General features: G+C 53.4%; 1 protein-coding gene across 1 annotated transcript; it reads right to left on the bottom strand.

Moving 5' to 3' along the window:
• Positions 1-2,028: 2,028 nt before the first annotated feature.
• On the bottom strand, positions 2,029-8,963 carry LOC102274823 (carcinoembryonic antigen-related cell adhesion molecule 6). The gene is given in 10 exon segments (XM_070386730.1): positions 2,029-2,055; positions 2,262-2,293; positions 2,591-2,643; positions 4,145-4,211; positions 5,333-5,480; positions 5,482-5,564; positions 5,567-5,587; positions 5,980-6,258; positions 7,447-7,806; positions 8,727-8,963. Coding segments are annotated over 10 exon segments (1,134 nt in total). The 5' UTR covers positions 8,791-8,963.
• Between the last annotated feature and the right edge of the window lie 1,764 nt (positions 8,964-10,727).

Here is a 10,727-nt window from a genome sequence, read left to right as displayed (position 1 = left end):
AGGAGCCTGGTAGGTTCCCAGTCCATGGGGTCGCAAGAGTCAGACACAACTGAGCAACTAAACCACTATGAGGAGTTTGCTGTGAGAGAAGACGATGATGACAACCTTGAGAGATGTGACAGAGAGAACAACGGCCCCTCAAAGTTGACCACATATTTTTTAAAATTTTATTTATTTATTTGGCTGCATTGAGTCTTAGTTGCGACATGCAGGATCTTTTGTTGCAGTGCACAGACTCTCCAGCTGTGGTGTGTAGGTTCAGTAGTTGTGGCATGCAGGCTTAGGTGGCTTAAGTGGGATCTTAAGTTTCCCGACCAGGGATTGAACCCATGTCCTTTGCATTGCAAGGCAGATTCTAAATCAACTGGACCACCAGGGAAGTCCCTGTCCACATCTTAATACCCAGAATCTCTGCAGATGTCCCAAGATAAAAGGAATTTATAAATTAAGGATCATGTGATTAGGAGATTATGGTGAGTTATCTGATTGGGCCCAACATAATCACAAGGGTGGTCCTTATAAAGAAAAAGGGAGGCAGGAGAGGCAGAGCCAGAGAAAGAGATGTGACGATGGAAGCAGAGCATGACTTTAAGATACTCCACGGCTGACTTTTGAAGATGGAGGAAGGGGTCACAAGCCAAGGAAAACAGGTAGCCTCTCACAGCTTGGAAAGGCAAGGAAGCGAACTCTCTCTTAGACCATCCAGGAAGAACAGAGCTGTGTTGACACCTTCATTTGTATTGTTTTATACCACAGGTTTGTGATAAGCTGCTACAGCAGCAATAGGAAACAAGAGGTGTCACCTTCTCTAACCCAACATTGTGTGCATACGAGATAAGGAGTATCTTAGAGCCAAATCATGATGTGAAACTTAGCAGGTTTTGTAACTGTCTCTTATCTCATAACAAACAACACTCAGGCAGTGGCCGAACATCCTCCTGAGCTCTGGGCTCTGTGCCTTAGTGCACAGACCACTTTTGTTTGGGTGAATGTGGGTAAACTGACCCATGTGAACTTACACGGGAAGATCACCCTTCCCAGGTGACCTCAGTTCTTCAGGTGTGGAGGGGGCTGCAGATGAGGCCCAGGTGGGAGGAGGCCCGCGGGTCACATCGAGGAGACAGTTTGTCCCACTGCTGTGGAACCTGGGTGAGTTTTAGGTGTGAGGAGCCCATGTGCACAAAAAGAGCAAACGAGAGGAAAGTCCTCTTTATTCAGATCTCTCAGGTGGTCCACAGTGGGTCACAGGCCCAGCCACTTTCCTTGGAAGTCCTCAGTTCCTTGGGGAATGGAAGTCCTTGTCTTCACCCATCCAGGGCTCAGGGCAGCCTTGTCAGGGCCTCCAGAAGGCCAGGAGGGACACTAAGGCTGAGCCCAGGCCCCCCAGTATCTTCAGGGGTCACAGCTGTTTCTCTGCTTCAGGTGTCTGACCTCACTCAGACTCTGGGGTCTCAGGTGGGCTCTTCTCCACAGCCCTTAAGGGGAAGTTCCTGGAGCAAACTAAGAAACCACATCTACTTTGGGGTTGATCTGGCAGTAGATATCTGTGTTGGGATAGAGTAATTCCTGTAAAGAAAGAAGAGGCCTTTGAGCCCCTATAAACTTCTCAGAACAAGTCCCAGGGTCTCCCTGGCCTGGGGTCCACAGGGCTGCTTTGTGGGGGGCCCGGCTGTGCTGGAGGCTTTCTGGCTCCAGATGCATCTCTCCTCTTCATCCATTTCCCCATTTTTGCTGCCGTTTCCTGGACCTCAAGAAAGTACCCTTACAAGTGCAGGATCAGACCATTCATCCCCAACACTCACCTCATATATGGGAACAGCTGGCCTGGGGCTGGGTAGGGAGGCCTGGGCAGGGGAGAAAGTGGGTGTCAGGGGGACAGAGAAGAGAGTCATTTCTCCTCAGAAGTGACCAGCCCTGCCTCCCAAGCAGCCACCTCCAAGCCTGAAGCCCTCACTTCAGTCCCCATCTGCGCTGTATGCTCCACCCTTGATAGCCCGAGAGCTCTGTCTGAAGCTTCTAGTGCCCACTCTATTCCTGGCTGGACTCCAGGGTTAACTGTGAAGGGACCAGGCAGGCTCAGTGCAGGGTGTGGGGGTGTCCTGCCCCTGAATTGAATCCCAGTCCTGACCAGGATGGGGTTCATGTTGCTGGCTACCCTGGAGTGAAGGGTGTCTGTACTGTGAAATGTTGGACAGTCCCACTGCCCTGAGTCTGCACAGCTGGGACCGCAGGGAGAAGAGACAAGGAAAGAACATGCTTACCAGGGAGACAGAGCTGCCAGAGGGACCATGTCCTAGAAGCAGAGACAGCAGTTAGCATCAGGGGTGTGAGGAAGTTTAGCCCATCCTCCAGGAGAGGCTGGGAGTCTTCAGCTTCCGGAGAACCATGGGAGAAGGGGCATCACCCAGGGAGAGACCTTCTGGGCACTTAGGGTCCAGTGAGGTGACCCATGACTCAGAACTCATACATCTAACAGACCAGTCAGTGTGGGTCCCCTGTGATGAAGCCCCAGGGGGACGGCTGGCTGGAGCAGGCACTGGAGGATAGGACCAGGGTGTCCCAGATGCTCCCGGGCTTAGAAGACACTCACCCAGGGTGGTTGCTGGAGGCTGGTGCTCTATGAGGTCATTCTGGCCACTGGCCCTAGGAAAGGTCAAGATTATTTTTGAGGGTTGCAGGAAGCAGGAGGAGGTCACAGCTTTGGTGTCAAAACAGGGAACAAGGAGCGTTCCCTTTTCTAAACAGGGAGTGTGTACATATGTGGTCAGATGCACAGTCACATCCCACTCTTTGGGATCTCGTGGACTGTGGCCCTCCAGGCTTCTCTGTCCATGGGGTTCTCCAGGCAAGAATACTGGAGTGGGTTGCCATTTCCTTCTCCAGGGGAATCTTCCTGACTCAGGATTCAAACCTCTGTCTTCTTCGTCTCCTGCATTGCAGGTGGACTCATTACTACTGAGCCACTAGGGAAACCCAATCAAGGAATGGACAGAACTCCATTCTCCACCAATGCTGTTTAGGGGGAGAGGGCCCAGCAGAGAGGAGCTAGGGAAAGTCCTTAAGAAGCCACATCCATCTTGGGCTCAGAGAGGAAGGATGTGCAGGTCAATGATAGTCCGGGAGAAAGTGACTTGAGAAGGGACAAAGGACCCAGTAAAGGAATCAGACCAAAGGCTTTGAGTGGAAGGGTCAGGTCCTCAGAGGAGAGCAAGGCCAGAACGCATGGAGGACGCTTGGAGAGCCAGTGCATCTTGAGTCTCGTGACTATGGTGGCTCTTAGGTGGCCAGACCAGCCCCTCAGGCTGAGAGATGCTGAAATTAGACAATGGCCTCGTTCTCTATCTTTATTTGCCTGGAAAGAGGTATAAAGCTCAGCTCCCGACCTGCTGTCCTGGCCGGATCCACGTTCTCCCATCTCATACATCAGGGGCTGTGGTTAACACATGTGCCTCATGGTAGAATCTGACCCGACCTGGCCTGTCCAGGTGGCTTCAGTCTCTTTGGCCACGATGACCCTCGGGTTCTGAGGCTGTCAACCTCTCCTTTCAGGGTGACTGGATTTAAATAAATAGCAGGATGTGCCGCTTACTGAGCATTTGCCCCTGCCAGCACAGCTGCAGGTCTGCTCTGGGAACTAGGAAAACAGTGGGTTGTTCTTGTTCAGTCACTCAGTCGTGTCCAACGCTTTGTGACCCCATGGGCTGTAGCCCGCCAGGCTCCTCTGTCCATGAGATTTCCCAGGCAAGAATACTGGAGGGGGTGGCCATTGCCTTCTCCAGGGGATCTTCCCGACCCAGGGATTAAACCCACATCTTCTGCATTGCAGGCAGATTCTTTACCACCGAGCCACAGGGTAAACCCTGGACAACAGCAGTGGGGAGTGTCTAATTTACAGATGCAGAAGGTGTTGGGAAGCCACCCCAGGTCAGCATCTGGTGAAGGAGGGGCCGATGGATGAGACCGAATGTCCTTGGGGGAAGTGGGGAGGCTGTGGAGAGCCAGGCCCAGAATCCAAGGGTAGGGTGTCTTTCTTCCTGACTTGGCGTCAGCCTGGGGGACAGGATTAGCATCGGGCATCGCCCATTTGTACCTTCTAGTCATCTTGAGGAAAACAAAGCACTCTAGAGTGGTCACCAGTGCCAACCTAACCAGGATCCCAATCATGATGACGATAACGATCTCCCTATTGAGGGCTGGGCTCTTTTCTTGGCCTGAAAGGAGAAGATAAAGGGGGAGATGAAGGTGAAGGCCTGAGTTCACCTGACCAGGGAAACCACAAGAAGTCTTACAGGGGAGAGGGCCTGGTTCGGGAGGAAGGAAATGCTTTGAGGTCTGTGAGTGGTTGTGTGTTTTGTCATCACGGTGTCTTCCCAACCCTCCTGCTGCAGGTGGTTGCATCTCTCTCTCTCTATTTTAATCACATTTGAAACCTCGGACTTCCTCTAACTCGACATTCTCTCACTGTAGCCAGCTCTGTGTCCTATTTGTGTTCCTGTTAAGGGCTCTTTCCTCTTACATTACGCCCCCTCCCCTTGTGTTTCCTTCCCATCCCTATTGTCAGTCTTAGAGGGAAGGTCTGCTCAACTCCTGCTCAGTAATAATAATATTAGCCGACTGTTTCCAGTCCATTCTGTGTGGCCGGCACTGTGGGGAAATCCTTTACGCACATCTGTTCTGATCCTTCCCTCCCTATGATGGAGGGGGTGTCATCCTTGCTAGGTGTGCATACATCTGAGACCCATGGTGCTTAAAGAAATCAACGGAGTTCATAGAACTTCCTGATGGCTCAGACAGTAAAGAATCTGCCTGCAATTCAGGAGACCCGGGTTTGATCCCTGGGTTGGGGAAGATCCCCTGGAGAAGGGAATGACAATTCATTTCAGTATTCTTCCAAATACTGGAAAATTCCATGGACAGAGGAGGCTGGTAGGCTACAGTCCATGGGGTTGCAAAGAGTCGGACACAACTGAGCGACCGAGCAAGTAGCATATCTCATCTGGTAAGAGATTAATATCCATTTCTTCAATTCAACAACAACAAAAGGCACTTGACCCTGGGGACCCTTCTTTGTTTCCTATCTCCCCCAACATGAGGCTGTCAGGGGCTGAGAGAATCACCCCCCGCATTCCAGGCTGGACCCAAGGTCTGCCAGGAGAAATCAGACAGAAGGAGGAAGAAGGGTCTGCTGAGATGTAGTGGGAGGGTTCAGGGGCTGATTTGGAATTTGCTTGTAACTTCTGTGAAGTTGGGAGGTAACTTCTTTCAGATTTTTTTCTGAAAACCTACAGGCTCTACCACAAAGCTTGGTACTGATGGGCCAAGGGCCACTTACCAGAGACTGTGATAGCCTTGACTGTGGTTTTACTGGGACCAGTGATGAAGTTATGGACAAGGCAGTTACAGGATGTACTCTTATCTGCAGTGATGTTGGGGATAAAGAGCTCCTGTATGGATTGTGGGGGCCTCCCGGTGATAAGCCAGGGACACGGTGTGGCTGGGGTTAGAGGCTGTGTGGTGGGAGAGGCTGAGGTTTGCCTCTGGATGGTAGCAGGAGCCTGACGGGAAGTGGTGGGGGTGTCCGGGCCATCTGAAGCAAAGAGCATAAAGCCACACGTGGTGCAATCAGAGGGAAGGGAAATTTCTAGTCTGTATTAGGGCCACAGCGTCCTTCGGTCTGGATCACAGCTTTGTTGTAGAAAGTCTCAACAATTACCTCTCATGTTCACTCATCCCGAGCCTGAGATATTAACCTGTTTCTTTCATCACAACCTCTCAAGACAGCAGCCCATCCCCTCCTAGTCTTGATTCAAGGTGGGCCTGCCTGGACTTGCCTGGGACAGGAAGTCATGGCCAGCCTGGGTGTCCAAAGGTGAGGGTCCATGCACTTGGATCTGAGAGGGAGGGGTGTGGATTGGCCTCTGGCAGTGTGGATTCATTTGGGTGGGCAGCCTGGGCCACATAGGAACAGAGGTTACTCACAGAGGACATCCAGGGTGAATGGGTCACTGCATGGGTGATGCTCACTGGGTTCCGGGTTTCACACATAGGGTCCTTTCTCTTTCCTTGTGACGGTGACCACTGTGAGAGTCCTCTTGTCCTCGGACAGTTCCAGCCTGGTGCTGTTGTGGAGGCTCTGATTGTTGATCGAACACAAGTAGAAGATGTCCCGAGTCTCAAATCTACACGTTAACACCACAGTGTCCTTGTGCTCCCCGGGGTTGGAGTTGTTGCTCGTGATGATGGGTGTGGGTAGCACCGCTGTGCAGATAACAGAGAGAACATTGCCCTGAGCCTCCTGGGTGGCTCAGACAGTAAAGAATCTGCCTGCCAGTGCAGGAGACCTGGGTTCAGTCCCGTCTGTCAGAAAGATCCCCTGGAGAAGGGAGTGTGCCACCCAGTCAATATTCTTGCCTGGAGAATTGCATGGACAGAGGAGCCTGGTGGGCTACAGTCCATGGAATAGGAAAGAACAGGGTGTGACTGAGCGACCAACACTCTCACTTTCTTATACTTTTGGCTCCTCTGAAAGCATCTTTCAACAAAATTGGCATCCTTCGCCTCTCAGCCAGACTTTGTTCCTCCCTAAGGCAGGCTTGTGTGTGGGGACAAATGCATGGGGACCTGAGCTCAGGACCTGTGAGGCCACCTGCTCTATGTCTGGGAGAAGTCACAGGCTTCCTTGGGGTTGATTGTGCAGCAGCATTTAGTGGTGGACAGAACAGGGTGGGATTCAGAGACCACCTGGCATCCTCCTGGTTTTTCACCAACATGCCTCAGGAGGGTCACTGGGGCAGCACCCTGGGGTGGAGGAGCTGCCAGCAGTGTCTTCCTTCCTGTGTTCCTCTCTGGGGTGCTGAGATTTTTCTGCCCTCTCCAAGTCCCCTAGGGCATTTGGGATTCCTGGGGACCTGGTCAGGTGTGGGGTCCATGCTGAGTCTCAGAGAGTAGGACCAGACTGTGCCCCTGCACGGATGTGGCTCTTGGGGCTGAGCCCTGGCTGGTGACCAGCTTGGAGCCTCCGGATTTGGCACAGGCTTCCCAGGGTCACTGGAGGCAGGAGCCCTGGGACAGGGTCTGGGAGGGGCTTCCTGGGGCTGAGCTTCTCTGTGAGGATCCCTGGGGCCCCTCAGGCCAGGGTCTTCCCTGAGTCCTGCAGGGTCTTCCTCAGGGTCATGGTCACGGGAGGGGCCCAGGGGGCTGGACTGAGAGCGCTCTCCCTCTGCCGAGTCCCTCATCAGACCGTCCTTCTCTCTACACAGTGTCTGCAGGGCCTGGCTTCCTGGAAAGCATTTCTGACCCTTTGGAGTTGTCTCCACAGTGTGTGCCCTGCACTGAATGTTCAAACCCCGACACGGGACACAATGCAGAGGGGATGGAGGCGCCATCCGGGTCTGTCAGAACAGAATTCACCCCCCAACACCCCGAGGTCAGAGAGGAGGCACTCACGGTGTACGTGGATTTGTCCAGTTTGTCTTTCTGTCTGTAAATCATCCTTTGTAACGAGCAGCGTGTAGGATCCTGTGTCTTTCTGGGTGACGCTCTGGATCAGCAGGGTTCCATTGGGGTAAAGTGTCTCCCGTCCGCTGTGTGTAGGCCCTTTGGTAGTTACATTAGTGTCTATTCTATATGATGCAATTAGCTGGCTGTTGTCTATCCTGTCTCCTCTGTGCCAGGCATAGCCTAGAGGATTCTCTGTCACGTTGTGGGCAAGCAGAAGAACATCTGACCCTTCTGCAGCAAGGGGGGGCACCGTTTCAATAGTGAGCTGGGCAGTGGTGGGCGGGGTCCAGAAAGTTAAGAGCGAGACTAGGAGGGAAGAGAGAGAAATCAGTTAATATTGTGACCTGTGTGGGGGATGGGAAAATGCTGCCCTGGGTCCTGAGCAGGTCTCTTCATCCCTCAGCCTTAGTGTGTGAGTGTATGTGTGTGCGTGTGTTTGTGTGTGTGTATGTGTGTGTGTCCTCCTGGTTCAAGGTCAGCAGCATGACCCTCATCACTTCAGCCCCTCTGGGCTCTTTTTTTCCTGTTTTCCCAGCTGTCCCCTGGCTCACTCCCTCACTGCCCTTACATGCCTGCTCACACTCAGGGCCTCTTGGGAGATGCCCCTCCCCCCGACCAGCCGCTGTAAAGACCCTCCGTGCTCACTTGCTGACCCTTCCCCGCTCCCTTTCCTGCGTGACGCCTGTAGCACCTGCCAGCACACTCTTGATCTCTCTGCTTGTCTGTCTTCCTCCCCACAGGGCGTGGGCTCCGTGAGGGCAGGGGCTTGTCTGATCCTGCTTGAAACCCAGGGCCAGGACCAGGCTCCAGACATTAGTACCTGGGGATGAAGGAAGGAGAGGTCCCAGGAATTCCACAGCCTGGTTTTTATTTGTTTGTCAGTTTCTAAGGGTGCCGGGTTAGGACAATGATTACTGTCCTGGTTATGTCTTTTTCTGTAGTGACACAACACATTGTTATTATTGTCATCAGTTTTCAACAATTACTGCTCAGTGAAGAATAACTCATAAAACCTACAGCAGTTGAGGTCTTCCTGCCTCTCACCAGCTCTAGTTCATGGAGAGTCTCCTCTGGCTGAGCCCCCACCCTCCCCTGCTCCGCTGTCCTCTGCCCTCAGGTCTGAACAGAAGCCCTCTGTCCCCTCTCAGAGCCCTGTCTCCCCCAGACACCAGCCAGTCTCTTGTTCTCCAGTCTCTGCCCACTCCCTGAAAATCGTCCCCTCTCACCTGCCAGGAGGAGCCTGTTCCAGGGGACATGCCTCCTGCTTGCAGGGCCTGACGGGGGCTCCATGGTGCCTGCTGTCTGCTGTGTCCCTCTCTCTGTGAGGAGAACTTCTGGTCCAGAAACGCTCAGAAGCACTGCAGTCTGCTGTGTGAGCTCTGCTGTCCTTCCCCCTGTGTGCTGGGCCTCCTCCGGGGGCAGGAGCACTTCGCTGGGTCACGTGGCCCGGGGCGGGGTCTCTGCCCAGGCCCCGCCCTCTGCCTCCCCTCTCCTCCTTCCCTCCCCTTAGTGGCCCCCCTCCCCCTTCCCCCTCTGTCTGTATTTCTATTCCCTGAACTCTGCTGAGTCCCCTGCCTTCTAGAGCAGTGATTCTCCACCTACACACACACACACACACACACATCTACACACACCTACACACACACACACCTACACACACACACATACACACACAGCTACACACAGACACCTACATACACACACCTACCTATACACACACACACACATGCACACACACACACTCTTGTCTGGAAAAGCACAACCTTGGGGTGTCTGGGCCCAGGGTCCCCACTGCTCTGGATCAGATGCACACTCAGCCTCCCCGACAGCCCTCTGTCATCCCTTTCTGGCTTTTCCCTTCAGAGGAGGAGCCTGGGGTGGGGGTGCATGAGGAACGCTTGTCACAGGGACGTCATCCCCAAGGTGCGTGGGAATCACCTGTGGAGCTTCATGAAGACTGCGAACCCCCAGGTGTCACCTTAGAAATGCTGTTTCAGCAGCCGCCAGGTCACACGCTCGCCCAGCCTGACTGAGACCCCAGAACACCGGTTAGGCTGCCCCACCCACCCCAGTGTTGGCCTCTGCTGTGTTTTGGTCTGAGGTCTCTCAGCACAACACACAGATCCAGGGGTTTCCAAATTTTGGTGGTAATTGTTCCTGTGAGACCGAAACCCAGCTGGATGCCCAGGGTCTTCCTGTTGTTCTCAAATATCTGAGAAGATTGCATTTACTTCCTGTCTGAAGGTCACACTGACTCTGGAGGAGAGAAAGGAGTCAGATGAGCGATGACTGGAGAGGGGACCTGACCTCCACTTTCGAGTGTCACCAGCCTGGCGTCTGATTTCAGGGACAGACACCCAGAACCGGGTGTCAGGAGGAGCTGCAGTTTGCAGGTGAGAAGGGAAAGGTTTCCTGTGTGTCCTGGGAAGAGAGGAACCTGGTGCTGAGGGGTGGGCTGACTCTGGGCTCCCTGGTCCTCGGGTCAAGTTGCGGGAGACTCCCTCTCCTTGCCTGAGCCTTGGTTCAGAAACTATTCAGGTCCTCCTTGTTATTATAGGGCCTCCTCTGTCACCCTGGCTGATTTTTCTGTGGTCACTGTGATCTTTCCCATGGGTGGTTGCAGGCAGGGATGGGAGCTGGCATGGGTGCCCATAGGCCCCTAGAAGGTTGGGCAGTGTAGTGTGGGCCCACAGGAGGGGCTCTGAGGGTCTGTTAGAGGAGGAGGGTCTGAGGGTCTGTCTTGAGACCCCTGGGGTCTAAGGCCTGATAATCCGGAGGTGGAGTTGATGTAATAATAATAGATATAAGTACACAGTAATTGTAACACGCTTGAATTATCACCAAATCATCTCCACCCTCCTGAATTGTCTTCCATGAAACCAGTCCCTGGTGCCATTAAGACTGGAGACTGCTGTTTAGAAGGAGGGATAGAAATCAGGCTCCTTCTCCACTTCCTTAGGCAAAACAAAATTCACCTGCTAATTTCTGTTTGGCCCAATGTTGCCCCCTGGAGGTTGAGTCTGAGCAGACCTGGGACAATGTAACAGGCGGCTGCTGCTGCTGCTGCTGCTGCTAAGTCCCTTCAGTCGTATCCGACTCTGTGTGACCCCATAGTCGGCAAATGCCCACCAGGCTCCCCCCCGTCCCTGGGATTCTCCAGGCAGGAACACTGGAGTGGGTTGCCATTTCCTTCTCCAATGCATGAAAGTGAAAAGTGAAAGTGAAGT

This window comes from Bos mutus, chromosome 18 (genome assembly GCF_027580195.1).
Source record: "Bos mutus isolate GX-2022 chromosome 18, NWIPB_WYAK_1.1, whole genome shotgun sequence".
NCBI lineage: Eukaryota > Metazoa > Chordata > Mammalia > Artiodactyla > Bovidae > Bos > Bos mutus.
Note: the sequence above shows the minus strand (reverse complement) of the source record. Positions and strands in the feature narration are given on the sequence as shown.